The sequence below is a fragment of the Amblyomma americanum genome, chromosome 2, assembly GCF_052857255.1.
Source record: "Amblyomma americanum isolate KBUSLIRL-KWMA chromosome 2, ASM5285725v1, whole genome shotgun sequence".
Lineage (NCBI taxonomy): Eukaryota > Metazoa > Arthropoda > Arachnida > Ixodida > Ixodidae > Amblyomma > Amblyomma americanum.
Genome location: NC_135498.1, coordinates 84,060,252 through 84,080,605, shown reverse-complemented (window position 1 = coordinate 84,080,605; position 20,354 = coordinate 84,060,252). Strand labels below are relative to the sequence as shown.

At 44.5% G+C, this 20,354-nt stretch overlaps 1 protein-coding gene across 1 annotated transcript in view; it reads left to right on the top strand.

Moving 5' to 3' along the window:
* The window catches only part of LOC144119848 (sodium-coupled monocarboxylate transporter 2-like), a 34,342-nt gene that overhangs the window by 11,419 nt on the left and 2,569 nt on the right, over positions 1-20,354 (top strand). The window contains exons 3-12 of the mRNA XM_077652370.1: positions 4,041-4,106; positions 5,955-6,006; positions 7,393-7,460; positions 9,720-9,877; positions 10,240-10,380; positions 10,457-10,586; positions 17,539-17,627; positions 18,228-18,337; positions 19,233-19,300; positions 19,390-19,476. Coding sequence (XP_077508496.1) covers positions 4,041-4,106; positions 5,955-6,006; positions 7,393-7,460; positions 9,720-9,877; positions 10,240-10,380; positions 10,457-10,586; positions 17,539-17,627; positions 18,228-18,337; positions 19,233-19,300; positions 19,390-19,476 — 969 coding nt within the window. The remainder of the gene's footprint in view (positions 1-4,040; positions 4,107-5,954; positions 6,007-7,392; positions 7,461-9,719; positions 9,878-10,239; positions 10,381-10,456; positions 10,587-17,538; positions 17,628-18,227; positions 18,338-19,232; positions 19,301-19,389; positions 19,477-20,354) is intronic.

Genomic DNA, 20,354 nt, shown 5'->3' with positions numbered 1-20,354 from the left:
TTCATGTTTTCATGACAGGACAGTGACATCTCATGCCGATGAAATTATGTATTTTGTAGTTTCACTTGTAGAAAAGAAGAGATTAGAAAGAAGTCTGCATGGTGACCCAAAGCTTACCTCTATTGAGTGTAACCTTCATCTAGTATGAATACCTGCTTATGTGGCGGAAAAAAACTCCTAAAATTTTTCGAAAAGTTAGACTTCCTATTTTATTAAATGCATTGCGGAAAAAAAGGAGATGCAGGGCTTCATGTAAAGACCGGCAGCTGTATTTGTTTCCTTGTATTTTGCCTCTTCACCACCTGTAATGCTGTATTCGCGCTGTGGGTGCAGTGAGAAATACATAAACTGCCGTTAGGGCAATGCGAACAGATCACCTTCGCTGCCCCATGCATTAGAGTAGTACGCCAATGCCGCAGCCGAACACTCCGCGTGCATGCTTCCGCGTTCAAAGCACGTTACTAAGATGAAGTGTCCTCGCTAATTATTCTTCTAAAATTATAATTTGGCACAAATAACCGTCTGGGTCTAGAGGGGTAGTACAGGAGAGAATGAAATGGAGTTTGTATATATTAACAATTCTATTCATGGCAATATTTTGAGCCAGGACAGTATCTCACAGCAGCATGAACCAAACAAAGACGCTAAAAATTACTGTGTTCGCGCTAATGCACGAGGCAGTTATTCCATTTGTATACACTAGACAGCGAAAAATGCTGTAATTTTTTGGCGCCTATGTCTAGCCTGGAAAATGCTTTCAAATTTGCAAATTTTGAGCAATTTGGGTTCAAATTGTTCTGAAGTAATACATACAGAATATGACACTGCTGCTTCGCTCAGCTATAGCCAAAGTATAAAGGCCTAGCGCAATTGTAAATGTTCACTACGTGAGATCGTGCACTTGCAACAGTGATAAAATAACACACAGCACTTGTTTGAATTATTTCAAGCCAGTGTCTGCTAGCATCCGTGAGCAAAAACCAGATTATAATCGCATGTTCTAAGATCGGCCGCACAAGTGAGACGTAAGTAAGGGGCTTAGAAGTTTGAATAGTTCAGTGCCGGAAGGCACCCTTAACAGAAAGTAGCGTCTGTATCTCTGTGCCATCTACATGTTGCAAATACCCTATCTCGGTCAAGACGCAGGAAATGACTCATATATTGCTGTGCTTGGTTACAATTCGAATGGTGAAAGAGTTAAGATCCGAAGAGTAAATTCATTTTCGTTTCTCGCTGTAACACAGAATAAACACATTTCTAAATTTATTTACATCTGCCAGTGATCACGGCAATAATAAACTTCTGTTATGCATTGTCACGTTTCACTTGATTACAATGCCTCTGCAATTTTGATAAGGCACGTAGGCATCAGTAAATAAACGATAACTTACAATAAATTAATTTTATTATCATTTATGAATTTTAAGATAAAAAGCGCAGAAAAACAGTACCGTGAGGAATACCGTAAACAGAGCATTTAAGTTAAAAAAACAACAGAAAATAGCAAGTCCCAACCCGCAAACAATTTGAGAAGGATTGCAAGAGCGGTAACTAAGCTGCAGTAGAACTCTCCTGCCAGATAAATAATTACGTGCACATCCAGCACAGTACCATCCTCTTCCAAAGTTTGTGAACGAGCTTGAAAAGTAGGTTCGTATCTGAGTCCGCATCCATGTGTTTAGCTAAAAAGGGAAATAACATATCTATCTGAGACTGGCTACTAAGATCTCGCGGTAAGAACTGAATAATTGATACTAGTTTAGGAGCAATAAATGGTCCACTATCCACTGAAGAACTATAATATTAATTTATACAAAATTTATAATGATAATCAAGAGAAAATGCGTAAGTTTTTTCGACCCGCAAGTTATTGTTATAAACCGCTAAGTACTGAGAATGAAATAGCATCCGATTTATAAGCTGGAAGAATCTTAGAGATGAAGCACTCTGCTGGCATATAGTTGTTTAATACCAATTATCAGTATAACCAGTTTAGATAGATGCCGACTGGTTCTGTTGATTGATTTAGACGCCATTCGGAACTCCATCACGGCTGCTGCACTTCTGTACGTCGACAATCAATAACACAGAGGGCAAACAAGTTTCAGCGATTGTAGAAAGCCGAATATTTTCTTTATCCATTGCCAAGTGTAATTGGGCGCTCTGTACAGTAAGCATCACGAGTAAGTACTGACTTAAAATACTTATAAAGCATCTTTATCTTTATTTTCCCCACCACATGCTACTCTGGTACGCACTGAGTGTTTATGTATCGCCAAAATTTATTGGATGGTTCCTGATGAAGCGATATATAGTTGTAATACATAAGTGCTGTTTAGAGTATTCAGTTTTTTCTATAATAGTCTTCGTAGAAAATTTAAATGTTAGCGACGACCGCTATTTGTTGCTTTTTCGCAGCCGCTTAAACTTGCGCGTTTATGAAGTATTATTTCACGCGTATTCCTCGCAGTGTGTGTGCTTAGGTACCGCTTTTATTACTTTAGGAACATAACTCATATTACAATTGAAGATAAGTATCTTAAACTCTTGCTAGATATTATGAATATTGCTTTGCTTATTAGCACAAAATTATTAACCTCTTTGCACTCGAAAGAAGGTGCATAACAATAACAACAGCATTTGCCATGTTATAAGCATTTGCCATGCTATAAACCCAGCCGCAATCTGTACACGACTGGTAAAATCTCTGTTTTAAGCGGCAGACTAAGTTATATGTAAGCCCCAGCCTAGAGAAGTTGCTATGGCGATAGTTGAATTGTGCAGAGTGACTTCCCCGCGCCGACAGTATCACACTAGAGGCATTAGCAAGAATTTCCCAGAAACAGCATCATTCTTCTTAAAAAGTAAATTTTGCCACTGTATCGTTCATCTCGGCAAAAAATTTTTCCGCACATCTACATCCCTAACGCATTCGCTAATGCACTACACGGTGACCAATTTTTTTTGTGAAAAGCTTTAACACTGCACTATGAAGAGCGAATTAATGGCTGAGGCTTTGCTACTGAATGCAACGAATATCGGGTCATGCAAATGACGTTCTGTATCAAAATTTGCAGCAGTAATCTAGGCCCGGAATAATTTTCTTTGTCCCGACTACGCTACCGCTCAAAACGAGCCTTGCCGAACGCTTCAAGCAAAGAAAAAATTTTTCATTACGTGCTATGTAGCCTGACCCATTTGGAAACCAAAAAGTTTAAGCACATATTCTTCTTGATAGCATTCAAATATAGGTATCACATCTGATAGTTATTTAGTAAATATTTCAATACGCTTCTGAGGAACATACAGGTTATCGGAACAAAGCTGGATAATGAAATGCAATGCGTATGACAGCCGGAACGGCGCGACAACACAGAAAGCAAGCACGAGACACGAGGCTGTAGTACAACATCTTGGACATTTTAAGTTTTCTCTATGTTTGGCTAAAGATAATAAAGAGTTTGTCACTGAATGAATGACCATAGTATCAGGTCCAGGTTAGAAAATTAATCTCTGCCCTTTGGATTAGAAGGCGACTCATGGATGAATGAGTCACATGGAAATTAGCATTCCTCAACTTCCCCCTCGCAGAACCTCGACACGTTATAGTCACCACTTAGGCAGCCAGTACGAAGCAATTAAGCAATCAAAATGTTTCTTTCTGTGTAGCTAAATGTGGATACTTAAGGAAAGCTTTGTCTTCCTTCGTTCCAAAAGAGTATTCTTCCAGAAGCGCATTCAGCAAAAGTGCATGCCACCACTCAGAATCATAATTTGTGACACCTAAATCACCGTGCGCTTGCCGTACGCTTGGGCAGTCTACAGGTTTAGCCAGCAAGTGGTTGCACACAGCGCGCCTTGCTTTCCTGCAGGCCTCGTCACAGGCATGGACTCGAGTCTCGCAGCGTCCCCACTGCTGCTGTGTTTCCGTCAAGACGCTGAATGAGGCAGTGCCCACTTTGAAATAAAGCTTAATAACAAAAACATGAACGCTGGTTCGGCTCTTCTCCTGTACTGTCCATCTTTGGTTTTTTTTTCAGTACCTCCGGCTGCGTTTTGACAACAAGGTCGGCATTACGGCTTGCGTCATCTACTTTGCCCTGACAGTAAGTTTGGAGCCATTTTGGCGACCAGCTTCACTGAATCACATTGGTTACAGTCACGTATTGAGCTGCGTCTATGAACGACTTTTTTTTTAACGCAAGTAAGATTAACTCCGTCTCCTACATTCTTGGGTAAGCTGATAATAAAGTCAACGATTCTTGTTAAGTTCGCTAGAGATAATAAAGCGACGGAAGACTGTAGCTATTACCTTTTTTACTCGTACTAGCTCGTCACCACTGTCCTGCCGCCTGAGCGCATCGTAAAGGCCAAGAATCTTCTATACTTTCTACCACAGATACTATATAAATGCTTCCCAATGCGCCCGAGTTCACATTTCGTTCGGTTAGGCGCACACCTGTAGACTAATAGAGCGTAACACGTACGGCGGAAATGTAGGAGACACTACTTTCAACATTCATCATGTGACGATGCACTTTGCGACAAAAAAAGAAAGACAGGAGAAGGAATCACGGGGACGTGAACAAGGAAATGCACATGGTTGCTGACCAACACCTACGGCGATGTGAGGGGGAAGGGGGATAGAGAGGAGAAGGAGAAAGGAGAGCAGATCTTAACAATGAAGTCTTGAAAAGAAGTTAACACTTTGTGTACGGCAAAGTCAGAGCGCATCGAGATGCATTACGCCCTTCAGAACCCTGCCTGAAAGGTGCAAGTCCAATGGTAGCTGCGACCTTAATCCGAGAATCTATATCCCTTTATGAATATCTTCCACATGATTACTTTCAAGATCAACAAGATGCCTGCTACCATTTCACGTATTCTGTGCGTAAATAGCGCGAAATCCGAAGGTCGCAGACCATCCGCACTATTGGTGTCAAAGAATACTAATTATTTTCGCTCCACCGGCTCTGCATGGTCAGTTTTCTTGGATGCTCATTTATGCTTCCTGATCTAAATCATGCTTCCTGTACCGGCGCGCCAGCTAGCAATGCCGGCGTTGGCTCTTCATTTGTACTGCAAGGCTTGCGTTGTCACCCTTAGAACAATTTGCCATTGAAGCAGAAAGCGTGCCTACGGGCTCTGCCGGCAAACTCCCTTCAGAGTCATAGGCGTGGGTACACCAGAACAACTTAGCACAATGTCAAGGCCATCAAGCGCATTCTTCCATCTTGCGAGAAAAGAGAAAAATGTTTCATATTTAGGGTGCAACAATGTTATCTCACAAGAAATGTTCAAGATTGCTCAAGATAGTCTTCACTGTGTGTTTAGTGGCGACGCTATATATTGACTAAACAGCTTTCGCAAGCATCAAAGGTCGCACTGTGTCTCGTTGCGACATCTCTATTCCTGACCGCTTGGCAGCGCAAGGTAACATTACTAGCGCTGTAGGTTGCTAGAGCTGTCTGCTCCTCGTTGGGAGCAGACCGAAATGGCAACGGGTAGCAATGCCACACCAAGGGCTGTTTATCGTCGTGACTGTTCGAGCAGAGATAACACCTGTGCTGGGGTTCCAGTCGATACCTAGTTGAGCTAGCTACATTCATTTAGAGCTATCTTGTTCTCCCCGTAGCTCTTCGTATGGGCTGTGACGTATTTAGGCGTAGCGTGGCGGCCGCTGTGGTGATCTGTATTATGGTTCCGGCGCTTATACTTCAGAGGGATGCCTATGTGGCGCTTATGTTTGCAGGCGCTGTGCTCAGTGTATGTGGGCGCTCTTCTTCTGATTTCTTTCTTATCCTCTTTCTGGTAATTAAAAAACGCTCCACTTAATTTTTCGATATTTTCATTTGGAGACTATGTATCAAAATGAAATCCTGGAGTTCATTTTGTATTTTGCAGAAATGATGGTTGGTTAAGAGCTCACTTGTTCAATATCTGCGTTATTTCAGCAAACTCTAGGTGCTGTGGGAATCTACAGTGCTGCAGTTGCAGTTTCAACAAGTATGTTACAGCGTTGTTCTGATTGTGTGTCTAACGCGAAGATCTCGAATGAGTTACAAGGAAAGTACATGTGTACTACACATTTCAATAATAATGCCACTCTCCTCCAGAATTCGTTTAACCTATTCACAGATTCGAGACCCTAGGGTGACAGCAAATAAGCACAAAGCTTCACGGCGTTCTTTTCGGTTTTGGAAGTGGGTGCCTTGATGATTGATGACGGACGTTATTTAAGACATACACATATTAGGACCACCCCTAAAAAATGAAATGGCGCGCCACATTCTGGAAACACGGTGCTTTCTGTTCCCCAAAGAATGCTCATACAGCGACCGTATTAAAAACTGTTGGTAATGCCGTTATATTAAAAGACAACTCCTGCGACAATAAACGTTTCTAGACAGCTAGCTAGCACGCTCTGCAGCAAGCATAACTTTGAATCGATAATATTCATTCCGTACAACATTATACAAACACGGTTTAAACGTTGCACCTATTTCCCAGAAGAAACGACATCAGCATAAATATTTTCATGGAAGAGCGTTTACAGCCTCACATATTGTCGGGAATTCACAATCCCATTTCTTTTATTTTTACTGCTGTAATTTCCCTTACTCATTCCTCTCTTTAAAGAGGATCTACTAAGGAGCCTACTAAGGAATGAATAAGCGAACTAACAAGCAGAAAAAGAAAAGGAATGGGATTGTGAATTCCCGACAACATGTGACGCTGTAAACGCTCCTTAGTAGGCTCGAAAGTTACCAGATAATATCCAACACCACAGAGCGATGCAAATGATTCAACACCATGCAAATACAGATGTGCTTTAGTGCTAAGAGTGCCCTAGAAGCTGTGAATGTATGGTGTAGTTCCTATCCCTGTAGTAATAATTTTAAAATTGCGCATGCATTGCAAAAGGTCAGGCCTCTGCTAGCACTGATTTTCACGGCACATTCCTTGAGGCGAATTGAAAACACGACATTAGTGTCTTCGGCGGTAAACCATTACTGACGTTACTTATAAGTCATGCATTTGTAAAACGAGTCTTTGCAACAATCAACAATAAGTGGAAATAAAGCGGCAAAAAGTTAATTGGGGCAAAAGGGTATGTCTACTGATGTAGCTGCCCATCGTAATTTAGAAATAATTTTACAGACACGGACCCTGAAAATGAAAACAAAATTCTCACACTATGAGACACTATTACTAAACGCGATGGTGTAAAAAATATCCAGATCTCAACATGCGAAATTGTAAGCCTGTAGATTTTCTCATGCGTGAAGGTAATTCATGGAGTATCGCTGAAAATGACCGCAAGGGTTGGACTTCCATCCTCGGGAATGTTTAACTTAGGAACATAATTAATGCCTTTCAATGTATTTTCAGTGTTTTCACTGCCACTGGTGTACACAAACATTGTCATTGGCCTAGCTGGCACGACGTACACTGCCTTGGTAAGTGTGTCGCCTTATGCTGCATATTTGCATGTAATACATAGGTTCGCAGAAGAAAGCCGCTGTGTTCCTGTTTTACCTCAGGGAAAGTTACTTCCACAGACGAATGAAAGGTTCCCCTAATGATTCTTGTTGTAAGAATTCACAGTTAGCATAATTGTACTAAATGCTGACTGTTTTAGTGTATGCAATAAACTATAAAAGCCCAAACACACAAATATTTAAAGGAGAACCTGCTCAGTACACGTTATTCATATTGAAGTGAAAAGCTAGTACAACATTTCGACAAAAAACAGCACAAAAAGACGAGACGAAGAAGGACTAGACACACACGAGCGCTGACTAGCATTTGATTGTACTTAATGCGTGAGCTTATAATTACACAGGCGCACAGATGGCGGAAGAAGGGAATAAATACAATCAGTTGCTTGTCAGTGGTCGTGTGCGACTGCTGCACCTTCGTCTCGTCTTTAATAATAATTGGTTTTGGGGGGAAAGGAAATGGCGCAGTATCTGTCTCATATATCGTTGGACACCTGAACTGCGCCGTAAGAGAAGGGATAAAGGAGGGAGTGAAAGAAGAAAGGAAGAATGAGGTCCTGTAGTGGAGGGCTCCGGAATAAATTCGACCACCTGGGGATCTTTAACGTGCACTGACATCGCACAGCACACGGGCGCCTTAGCGTTTTTCCTCCATAAAAACGCAGCCGCCGCGGTCGGGTTCGAACCCGGGAACTCCGGATCAGTATTCGAGCGCCCTAACCACTGAGCCACCGCGGCGGGTTTGTCTCGTCTTTCTGTACTGTTTTTGTCAAAATGTTCTATCATCAACTCGCCGAGCAATACAATTTAATTCCTAGTATAACATGAAGCTAACTTGATTTAGTTTGTACGCAATTTTTGCGCACTTTAACCTGACATTGCCCTCTGTAACCATAGTATTTTACGCCCAGTAAATGGCGTTGATGACGTAGGTGATCGTCAGGTTTGCTGTAGTGCATCCTTACTTTGATATAAACTTCCATTGTCTGATAACTTGCAAACGAATGTCCAGATGGTCCCTAATATCTGCGCTCACAGATTAGGAGCGACAACCCAAATTTCTTTATCTAACGATAAAAAAAATTAGTGCGTTCAAAAGCTGAACCTTCGCAAGTGAAAACCAGGAGAGATAATGTAGCGGGTACCTGGGGTAAACACACGTTATGTTGAAACGCTGAGTTTTTTGTTTCTTAGCTTACAATTTTTTTCGACAATCGCGATCAGTGTTTCGTGCCTCCCGCGTGGTAAGGCCGCTCAGCGATTAGTTGCAAGAGTGAGTAAACTAGCATTAATCACACACTTGTATAGCTTTCACCCTGCCACGTGGGCTAACGCATTCGGCTATCTTTTGTGAAAGAAATTGCAACCCAGAGACCGCGACGCTTAGCGATTAGGCCCGGAGAGCCGGCGATCCTTTCAGATCAACCTAACGAACGGTACCACGAGCAGCGGCTTCATCTCTTGCGAGGCCGAGTGCTCCGCAGTTCTTTTCTTTGTATTACATTGTGTAACGTGTAAGCGCCATACGGAATGTCATCTGCTAGATTACGTCCCCTGCATAACAAAGACCTCTTCTCGCCACCTTCCTTGCGCCTGTGACACAGGAGCGTACATAACATGCGATAATCCGCACTGCTCATTGCCAGAAAAAATGAAGGAAAATTCCCATCACTTTGTCTCACGCAGCGTTTTATACTGCATCCATTAAAACCTTTACGAAAGCGGAAATAGGAATTGCTGCTGATCAAGAATATTAGTGTAGCCTTTCTTTTGACCAATTTGTAGGAGTCGTTTTTATTACGTTTTTATACACAACAGTAAGCTTTGTTGCCGGGCTAGTTAGTTTTGCATGTTAACTTGTGATACAAGGGGCTACGTTAACAGTAATGTAGCGCCTTGTATCACAATTTATCGCACGCAGAATTTATGATAAAACGCAAGAAATTTAAAATATAAACCTGAGGCCCAAAATCAGCGACAAGACATAATTAAGGAAGCAGGCACCGTTACCTAACCTGCTCTTTAGGATTCGTTGCTTTGATTTTGTTCCCGTAATTATATTTATTTCTCGAAATATGTCCCTGAAGCTTGGCAAGTGTTGTTCCCATAGATCCACTAGTAAACGTTTCTGGAAAATGTAGGCCATATTTGATGCCGCGAACTTCATTGTTCCGAGTTATTTGTTTTCATTTCAACATTTTGTTTTTTTTTCTAAAGGGAGGACTCCGCAGCGTGGTATGGGCGGACTGCATTCAAGCAGTCGTGATGCTGGCATCACCCATCAGTATCATAGCCAAGGTTGTCTACGACTCGAGTCGTGTGACGCCGCCCCTTAGGCCCATGGCTGATTTTAATGTCACCAAATATTTTCTCGGGTAAGCACTAGAGCAAGGGTAAGCAAATATAATACTATGTTTTCTTTAACCTGAAAAAAGTGATACAGTTTCGGCTTGAGATAACGATAACAATACACCTGCTACCTTCTCTCCATTTTCACCCTTCATTTTCAAGTAACAAATTCGCAGGAATTTACTTATTTATCGCTTTAGTTACAACATACTGCTGGCTGAGCACACAAGTGCAAATGGCTCACACTCAAGAAGTTGCACATTTTTGGAACGTTAAAATTGTTCCTAAGCGTCAGTAGTAAGGCTACAATGTAACAGGTACCAAAAAAGGATCACCCAACTAAACTGAATAACGCAGCAGCCTACCTGCTTTGCCTTGGATTTCACAGGCGAGGGTTCGATGTGACCAATGACGATAACGTTTGGACAGTATTGGCGACCAGCACACCGTACGCTCTTGTGCGTATGGCATTTGACCAGATGGCAGTACAAAGATTCATGGCTGCTAGGACACTGGACGAAGCAAAATGGCAAGCATATGCTACATTATCTTGTTATTTCATTCTAATAAACAGACCTGAGTGTTTATATCTCGGCTTGTTTCAGGATTTCTATCGCAGGCACGCTCTTCATGGTAACCTTCTTTGCGGTCGGTGCCGTCGCCGCCGTTGCAATCATATATTGGTACAGAGACTGTGACCCGCTTCTGTACGGTGCCATCAAGAGTTACGACCAGGTAGCTAGTTTTATTCATTTTGGCGCTGGCATTTCGATGAGTAGTTGCAAGGCTTGTCGATGGAAAGGTGGTTTATTATTCTATGCTGCACAACTCCCAGGAATTTCCTTCACGAAGTTCAGATAACCGTGTGAATGCAATAGTAGCATTGGACTGGCTAAAACATTACGTCGCTTGAACACGTTTGATATTTTAATTAAGCCCTTAATTTTTTATGAACATCTAAGAGATGCCTTGAAATTTCATTCACTCATTGGGGGCCACTATTCTTGGCATTCACATAAACTCCGCTGTGCTCACAGTAGCTGCATTTACGGCTACACACTTGCCAATCTACAACCCTTGGCACCCATGTGAAAGGTATATCCTAAAGGATATATAGTTAGTGTGGTGCCTGACCTCGAGGGCGACCTTTTCTAAATCATAAATACAAACAAAATGAATTTTGTCGCGACAAGTATTCGAACCTGCGGCGGGCCAACCAGTCAGCTTCTCTGGCGACTGCACGAGAGGACTGGGCCGCAGCCGATCACGACTAACGTTAAATTGCAACACTCTCTCGCGCTGTGCATTGTACATCACATTCTTCATGAACTAGTACTATTATCAAACTAATATTTGTGCTTTGAGCTATGTGGCGGTAGTGACGGAAGAATGTGCGCTGCATGCGTTGCCGTGCACAACGCCGTGGCAGAAACACGGACCTAGATAAAAAAGCGTCGGCATTGACAACATTGCTGCAGAAAAGTGGCACTGGACGATGAGCCACCGGCGAGCATTGGGGAAACTGGCACTGACGATGAAAAACTTAAATAGGCGCATAACTGGCTCCCGGGGTGAGCGGACAGTTCAATCACGCTGTCGGGTACGTCGTGGTGCTCTCCACCTGCAAAAAACTCTACTTTCGCGCAATCTTTCGTGCTTAGCAATGCTAAACCGCCACCCATTTTTTATTTGTTATTTTTTCATATTCAATGCAACATTGGGTTAAATATAAGCGGCTCTAAACAAGTGCTCTCCGACATTTCCAACGTCTTTTCTTACATCTTGATCACTGCTTATGCATCCGTAGTTATCAACCAACTGCCAGAGCCACTTTCCCTGTCTCGAATGAAATAAAAAGGCAACTGAAAAATATTGTTGGGGGAAAGAATATGTTTCCTACATTCAGGACGTGTTGGCCCTCTCCCACAAAGTTGACAATAACATGCCCGAATCTGACAAAGTGGGTCAAGTGTTGAAGGGGATCGCCGACGACGCCTTCAACCTGCTCGTCTGCAAGAACTGCACTACAGTCGACGGCATTATTAAGGAATGTGGGCGCTTCGAGGAAGCTAAAAGCAGACGTATTAGTCAGCCGTACACACGCCTCCCCAACACGGCGGCGACTTCCTCATGTGAAGACCTGCTGTGACCCGCATCATTCGACGCGAACTCGAAGCTATGTCCCCTGCCTCCCTGCCTCTACGTGATGGCGACAAGCACTTGCCCACCATCTCGATGGTACAAGCCGTCGTCCGTCAAGAGCTTGCAAACCTTGGTCTCCAGCCCGTCAGCCATGTGCGTCCTTCATCACCACCCGACATTACTGCGATTGCTCCTAAACGACCTTCCTACTTCGCTCCACGTCGCCGTAACCCTAACGACTGGCGCACACCCGACGACAGACCCATTTGTTTCCTCTGCCACCGCATTGGCCACATCTCCCGTCACTGTCGCAATTATGGGTCTCGTCGTAGCACATACAGTCATCTAAGCTCTCACCGCAACGATTACCAGCCCCGCCACTTCACGCCCCCTCCAGCCCAGCAGAGTGAGTGCTGCCGTTGACGGCCAGATTTACCGCTCCAGCCGCACCCCGTCCCCCCTGCGTCGGCAGTCTCGTTCGCCCCTACGCCGTCGCTCCTTTCCTGGCCCCTACGGACGCTCTCAAGCGGAAAACTAGACGCTGCAGTGTCTGGAGGTGATGCTGCAGTACAGCCCCAGTCCCAAAATCCTCGCTTAGCCCTTCGCGCACACCAAAATTTGCTCGCTATTCATGTCGATGGAGTCCCTGTGAGAGCCCTGATCGACACGGGCGCGCACGTGTCCGTCATGAGTTCCACCTCAGAAAGGTACTGATCCCTGCACCCACAGCCGTTCTCCGCGTTGCCGACGGCGGAACGCCTCCTGTGGTTGGACTATGCACAGCCCGTGTGACCATATCCGGCCGCCATACATCCGTTCTATTCTGTTCTGGACCAGTGCCCTCATGACGTCATTCTTGGCCTCGACGTCCTGTCTGAGCATTCAGCCCTCATCAACTGCGCCACCAGTGTTGTCCAGCTTGACCTTCCTCTTTCTGCTGAGTCGCCGTCCCCAGTTGTACCTTGTCTTTGTGCTGTCGACTTTGTCCGTCTACCGCCTCAAGCCGCAACTTACATTTCTTTCTCATCTGTTCCCCCTGTCCCTGATGGCCCCTACGTAGTCACTCCGGACCTTGACGTTGCCCTCACGCGAAGTATTGCGCTTGCGCACACTGTCTTTACAATGTCCGCAAACCGTGCGTACCTTCCGGTTCTGAACTTTGGCTCATCTATCCAACCGCTCCCGCAAGGCATCTCACTCGCCACGCTGTGCCCTGCTGCCGAATGTGTCATATCAGTGGTGGACAGCTGCTTACCTTCCACTCATCAATGCCTGTTGCCTGCGGCAACATCACCAGAGAAACCAACGTATGACTGCGCCGACATGATCTGTTCTGACCTACCAGCGATGCAAGCTCACTATCTTAGGTGCCTCTCATCATCTTTTCGCGACATCTTGGACTTTGATGCCCGTGTTTTGACTCATACCTCTGTGGTGACGCATCGGATAAACACCGGTGATGCCGCTCCTCTCCACAGACGTCCGTACAGCGTGTCCAGCGCTGAACGCACCGTCATAAATCAAGAGGTCGATAAGATGCTCGCAAAAGACATCATCGAGCCCTCATCAAGCCCTTGGGCTTCTCCAGTTGTCCTGGTAAAAAAAAGGACATCAGCTGGCGCTTCTGCGTTGATTACCGGCACCTAAACCGCATCACAAAAAAAGACGTATATCCTCTCCCGAGGATCGATGATGCATTAGATTGCCTCCACGGCGCCAAATATTTCTCTTCAATTGATTTTCGATCGGGGTACTGGCAAATTGCCGTAGATGAAAAGGACCGTGAAAAGACCGCCTTCTTGACGCCTGATGGCTTATACCAATTTAAAGTCATGCCATTCGGACTCTGTAACGCGCCGGATACCTTTGAACGAATGATGGACTCCCTTCTTCGCGGCTTTAAGTGGTCTACCTGCCTCTGCTACCTAGACGATGTTGTGGTTTTCTCGCCTACTTTTGCCACGCACCTCGAACGCCTCTCCAGTATTTTGACAGTTTCGTAACGCCGGACTCCAGCTGAACTCATCGAAATGCAAATTCGGTCGCCGCCAACTCACTATACTCGGACACCTAGTTGATGCTTCTGGTGTACGCCCAGATCCAGTCAAAATTCAAGCCGTGAAGGAGTTTCCTCTTCCTAGGTCGTCGAAAGATGTGCGCAGCTTTGTCGGCTTGTGCTCGTATTTTGGACGTTTTATCAAAGATTTCGCCGGCATTGCTCGCCCCCTCACCGACCTTCTTAAGAACGACACCCCCTTTATCTGGGCCCTGCTCAAGAAAACTTATTTTCCTCCCTTGTTCAGTTGCTAACCTCTCCGCCCATCTTAGCCCATTTTGACCCGTCGTCTACCCCCTGCAATATCACCGGTGAATCCAACTTTCCATATTGCCTCACTGGTGATATTCTGCGCCGAGACGCCCTGAAATAAAATATATGAGTTTCATTGATAAAAGTTTACAGGATGCTTACCACTGTCTAACGCGAAATTAACTGACAGCTTTTAAGGTATTTATATTTTACATGTTAGGGAGGCGAATACAAGAGCAAATCCATATTTGTATAGTTCAGACCACTCTCAAGCTTTCCCCGTGTGATTGTTTTAGAATTATCTTTTCTCTCCTGTCCGCCACATGTTACACTCCACAAGTTACCCTCTTACACGTTACCCTCTATCATGGGGCCACATGTTACCCTCCCCTCTGGTGGTGCGTTTCGCACCAGCCATTCCAGATGGACCGTGCTACATTGCTCAGTTCTCGTCATTCTCTCCCTTCTGCTTCCGCATTAACCACCTTCCGGAAGGCTCCCGCGATACACACCTCCCGCTACCCATTCATATGCTCTAGTCAAACCCGCCTCCTTTAATAGTTATACTTGCCTCTTCATATTCCAAGGTAACTACCATCAGGGCTCTTCCCCTTGACGACCGCCCTCGACGTGCACTCACGCTATCAGCATACATTCCTCCTTCGACGTTAACCAGCCTCCCGTTAAGCTTTCCTATGCTTTCACCATACCATTCCACATACTACTCCTTCGACGGTAACCACCCACGGTTTAGGTCTTCCTACGCCGTCGCCATACCCCCCTACTTCCGAAGTAACCCTCGTCCCCCATTCATTTGAACTTTCCACCGAGGGGTTCCCGTGGCAACTACCAACCCGTTATGACCTGTAACACTTTCGCCATATGCTTCTCCTCCATCCAGAGTAACTACCATCCCGGTGCTTCCCGTGGCAACCAACCACGAGCGCCTACTTGCGCTTACGACATATCCTCTTTCTTTCAACGGGACCATTCTGATTTGAATTCCCCGCTCTCGTCACACCCTGCCCCTTCCGTGGCGACCATCTCCCCGGCGGCTCCTGCGGTAACCACCCTCCGGTTACGCCTTTCAACGCTATCGCTATAGCCTCCTCCTTCCGCAGTAACCACCCTCCGGGTGGTTCCCATGGCAACGCGCTCTAGACTACGCCGGTGACTACGACACATTACTACTGCTACTGGTACTTCGACGATGACGCGAAACCTAGCAACGGCTGCAAAAACATCTCTAATAGGAACACTACTCCATATTAGAGGCAATGGAAACTGCAGAAATAAATCTCAAACTTGTTGATGAGCAAGAAAAGCTGAGCCTCAATAGCATTAATTTGATTCTCAAAATGGCAGGCAAGTGTAAACAAGCTCCGTCGCCATGTATCATGCTGCTTTACACAGCCGATAAAAGGATACTCTTGGCAAATTATTGAAGAGCCTGCTTATGCCTGCTGTCCATTTGGCCTATGCATTTTCTTCGCGCCCATTCGTTTTTGGCGAACCATAGAAAGGTTGCGAGGCAATCAGGGATCTCAACCGACAAATCCGCGAGAGCAGTTCGATTTAACCCTCGATGATCACCTTGATGCTTCTACTTCACTTCGAGCTTTTAATCTTAGCTGAGGCTACACACGGGCGACAGAAGTTATCTGTGTGGTAAAGGTGGGTCGAGGCTGGCGGTGGCTGGGTCGGCAGCTCCCTACCAACAATGTGGGGAGGATGCTAAGTAGAGGTGCTTCTGAAGGGCAGTGCCTCTCCTACTGCATCTTTGAATTCACTTTTCCCGTCCGTTTTTCTCGCCTGTGCTGGTTGGGCTTGTTGTTATAGAGTCCGTGTGGATGGTGGAGGGATGTGGTGGATGCAGTTTCGGGAGGGTAGAGTCGATTGGCTGGTTGATGAGCGGCGCTTGTGGAGAATGAAGTTAGTGGAGTCGCGCGGTTAAGGATCGAGGTTGGTACTGAGAGGGCGGGCAGCCCCCTGTCTAGTGTAGGCAATGGGCAGGTTGTAGGTGCTATTAGTGGATGGTGGTGTAGGGTGGAAACTCCAAGTTTGGGCTAGAAGCGCCACCTCAACGAACATGAGATTTCTATTCGACGGGGAAAGGTTACGGGAGTACTGGTTTCCCACTCCTATTGCGATAAATTTAATACACTATTTCCGCCAGCACAACGATGAGCTGGTTAAGAGATTTGAATAATAATTTCGCATTCCACGGATAGGTGTCCTTTCTTTTTTCCCGCTACCACGAGTATCTGTATTTGGATCAGTTTCCCAGTATGGGAAAATTTTCAGTAGTAAATGATACTGCTCTTATTAAAGGCGATGAGATGGTCCCATTATTATAGTGCCTTGAGAAAAACACACAATTACAAACGTATAGTAAGTGAGTAGAGGAGGTTTTCCAGTTGATAACTGGAAATTCATAATTAGTGCGAGGCGTTCGAACTAAGTAGTGAGAGTCAGTTATGTCTTTATATGAAATGCAATCTCATCGTATTTATCTTCAGAGCGGTGTCGACCTAAGGAACCTCGTTTTCAGGTCTAACTATAACTAAAACTGCGGTACTGAAGCTTGAGGCCCTATTGTTTTGAGTTGTCAGGCACAAAATGAGATTTCGTAAAACGAAACCCGGTGAGAATATAAATTTGACGAGATATATTGCTCTGAAAAAAAATTTTCTAATAGGGTCTGCAACCTTGAAACGAGAGAGAAGAAAAAATTGTGAATTGTTCTTGTAAAGAATTACAAAAGTTAGATATTGCAAATTTTTTCCTACTGTTGTTATTGCGTTCCGTCGTTTGTGTTATCGCACAGATGAAGAGCATTTCCGCGCCGCCGATAGACCTAACCACTTTTACACGAGCGGAGCAAAAACATGATACATTGTAGCAGAAAAACAGTATTGCAGCAGACCTCCCATAGCATGCATATTTGCTCCAAAAGCGACTTAGCCTGGAGCCTTGTTGTGGCGGCTTGCTTCCAACAGCCCCATAACCTCGGCAGTTACCTCAATAGATTGTTGCTCGATGGGCTGTGGGCGCTCGTTTCGCTCCATCTTCATAAACCTTTTGCAGACGATATTTCCTTTCTCGAAGCAAATCTTGCTGCAAAAGCGGGTCTAACCGCAACTGTCTGGGACGTCACTGAGCTGGAAATATGTCTTATCGCTTAATTTTAATTTACGACGAAGGGTTAGAATTAAAGGTTGACGTTTTATGTTTTAGATCGTTCCTTATTATCTGAGGGAGAGCCTTGCTGACGTCACCATGTTGCGGGGACTGTTCTTGGCTGGACTTGTCGGCGCTTCCACAAGGTGCGGCGCTACTACGCATTTCTTCCCAGTTAAGCTTAGGACGATGCGCGTGAGAGTTGAGACTATAGCTAAGCCAACATGCATAAGCGGTGGCCTTGTGGTCTGAGCATCCCCCTCGCACGTGGGAGGTGCGAGCTTCGATCACCAGTACCATCAGGTAGCCACTGGTGATATAGCGGGTAGAAGCTGCCCTTGGCCTGGTTCTCGGCTTGATAAGAATGAAATTCTTCGGAAGTGGGTCTTTCGCCCCACACGTGGTACCACGGCGCTATTCGGCGACAGATGCCCTTGCGCAGTAAACTTCATCTTGGTCGCTATAAAGCAAAGATATGGAGATATGATAAAAAAGAGGTTTTTTTACCGAATAGAGAGTAAGATTTTGCGTCACTGAACGCATCTTGCTTTACAAGAACTTTGCCTTTTTTTGCGATTACTGCCACGTGACAAAGCTTTTGATAGCAGTATGTTACAAATGTAGGCTCTGGATCAAATCATTGTTTTATGATATGTGTGGCGAGTTGTAATTATTTATACAGTGAACAGTGAGACGTTCTGCAAGAAAGCATGAGGCACTGTAAATTCTTTCCTAAATCTTTGCAGCACGGTTTCCTCTGTTGTCAACTCGCAAGCAACGACGGTTTACATGGACATTATCGCAGCTTTTTTCAAGATCAGCGAGCGCCGAGCCGTCGTTCTCATCCGTTTTCTAGGTAATCAGTATGCCATGTCTCGTCTCGGACAGTGATCATTTAATATAACACAGTTTTAGCGCAAAGTCAACACAGTCAGTTTGTTTTAAGAAGCAGTACGGATAACCTGAAGCACTTTATTTCAAGAAACGAGAATTTCGGTCAATGATTAATACACGCTTTTTTATCAATCAACCTTCTTCAGAGGAGTCATTTCAGTCTTACAGTGATAAGAAGAGAGCAGTTGTTACAATGCAAGGTGTTTTAGATACTTGAGGGACAGTATATTAGTTCGTAATCGAACTAGTTATTAAAGACGTGGGGTCCAAAAAGCAGCTGGAGATGCGGTAGGGGGAGGAAAGAAAGAGATATGCGAGAATTTACTCACTGAACAAGTTATCGACCTTTTATTTAGAAGAATGCCCGGCTGCCGACGTGTTGAATCATGAAACCCTTAAACGAAAGTCTAGGAGGGAAAGAAAATAGACTGAATCAGCTAAAAGGCTACACAATTGCGAGTGCCGCTGCTTAGCAGCTCTTTAAATCTCGTCAAAGAAGAGACAGCTTACCTTGCTTGCAGTGAGGAAAGTTGAAGGTGAGCTGTATCTAAAAATATCTTCGACATATCCGTTGAACAGGTAAAATATGACTGCTGGGTACCAAAAATGTGCTTCTCACTGTTAATACCGCTTCAGCAGGATTTTTTACAGTCACAATTTTTAGATTAAGTATTACATTTTTTTTTATCACGATTGACACGTGGACAACCCGAATAAACTAGTATTTCCGGTCTACAATTGCAACCTAGCTTAAGCAGGACTATGTACAAGCTGCGTTTGAAGCCGCGATCATAGTGTCTATTTCCATGAGGTGTTTCTGAGATTAAGGAGGTAGCTAAATGAAATTCTCGTTTCAGCATTTGCGAGCGGCACCCTGATGACCATCTTTGCAATTTTTGTGCCACTACTTGGAAGCGCCACACGTGTGTGTACGCAGTATTTAGGATACGTTTCTCTTTCTCGCATGCACTTATATCGCCTCTCTGTGCCCTAATCAGTTTTATTGTGGTGCAGCTCTTCATGTCACTAACCTCCTCGGGTTCTGGCCCATTCGCGGGTCTCGTCTTGCTGGCTATATCGTCGCCATGGGTGAACGCTAAGGTTTGTCTTTATATTATAAAATATCATGTCCCACCAGTTCTATCATGTATTCAAATATAGAACTCTCAACAGCCTAATAACTAGTGTTTCGGGGTGTGTACACTCTCTATTAGTCCTCGTCTTTCGGCTGCTTTATTTTATTTATTTAGTTCAAATACTTCACACAATGCATTGTCCTAGCAGGAGAAACACATTCAAACATTTTTACATAATGCAACGTAAGAAATGACAAGCATATGCAGATAATATTGACAGAGATGAACAAATAAAAACAACAATTAATTGTGAACAAATAAAGACAGGCGTCGTAAAATAAACCAAAAAAGTGATGAATAAGAAATCATAAAATTATGAGGTGACGTTCCAATTCGGGTGCAGAATTGCCTGACAAAAAGATATGAGAGGGTTAGGCATTCCTTTCGGACACAGTTCTGGGAAGAAGCTATATTTAAATGTGTTTGTGCGGGCAAAAATCGCGGCCAGTGAGTGTTCATGCGTGTCTGGTCCTCCTGGTACAATGAGTTTTGACGCATGAAGGAAACTTCATTTTTATGTTTCCTTGTAGAAATTCATTAACCAAAGTGAGATGACTGAACTTCCTTTGGAATGCCAAATTATGCATGTTGTGTTGCTTCATTAGCATAGATGGTGAATCATGCCTTCTATATTTTCCAAAAATAAAACGCACAGCTTTTCTTTCCGCACGAAGCCACCACGGTGGCTGAGTGGTTACGGCGCTCGGCTGCTGGCTCGAAAGACGCGGGTTCGATCCCGGCTGCGGCGGTCGAATTTCGCTAGAGGCGAAATTATAGAGGCCCGTGTACTTTGCGATGTCAGTGCAAGTTAAATAACCCCAGGCGGTCGAAATTTCCGGAGTC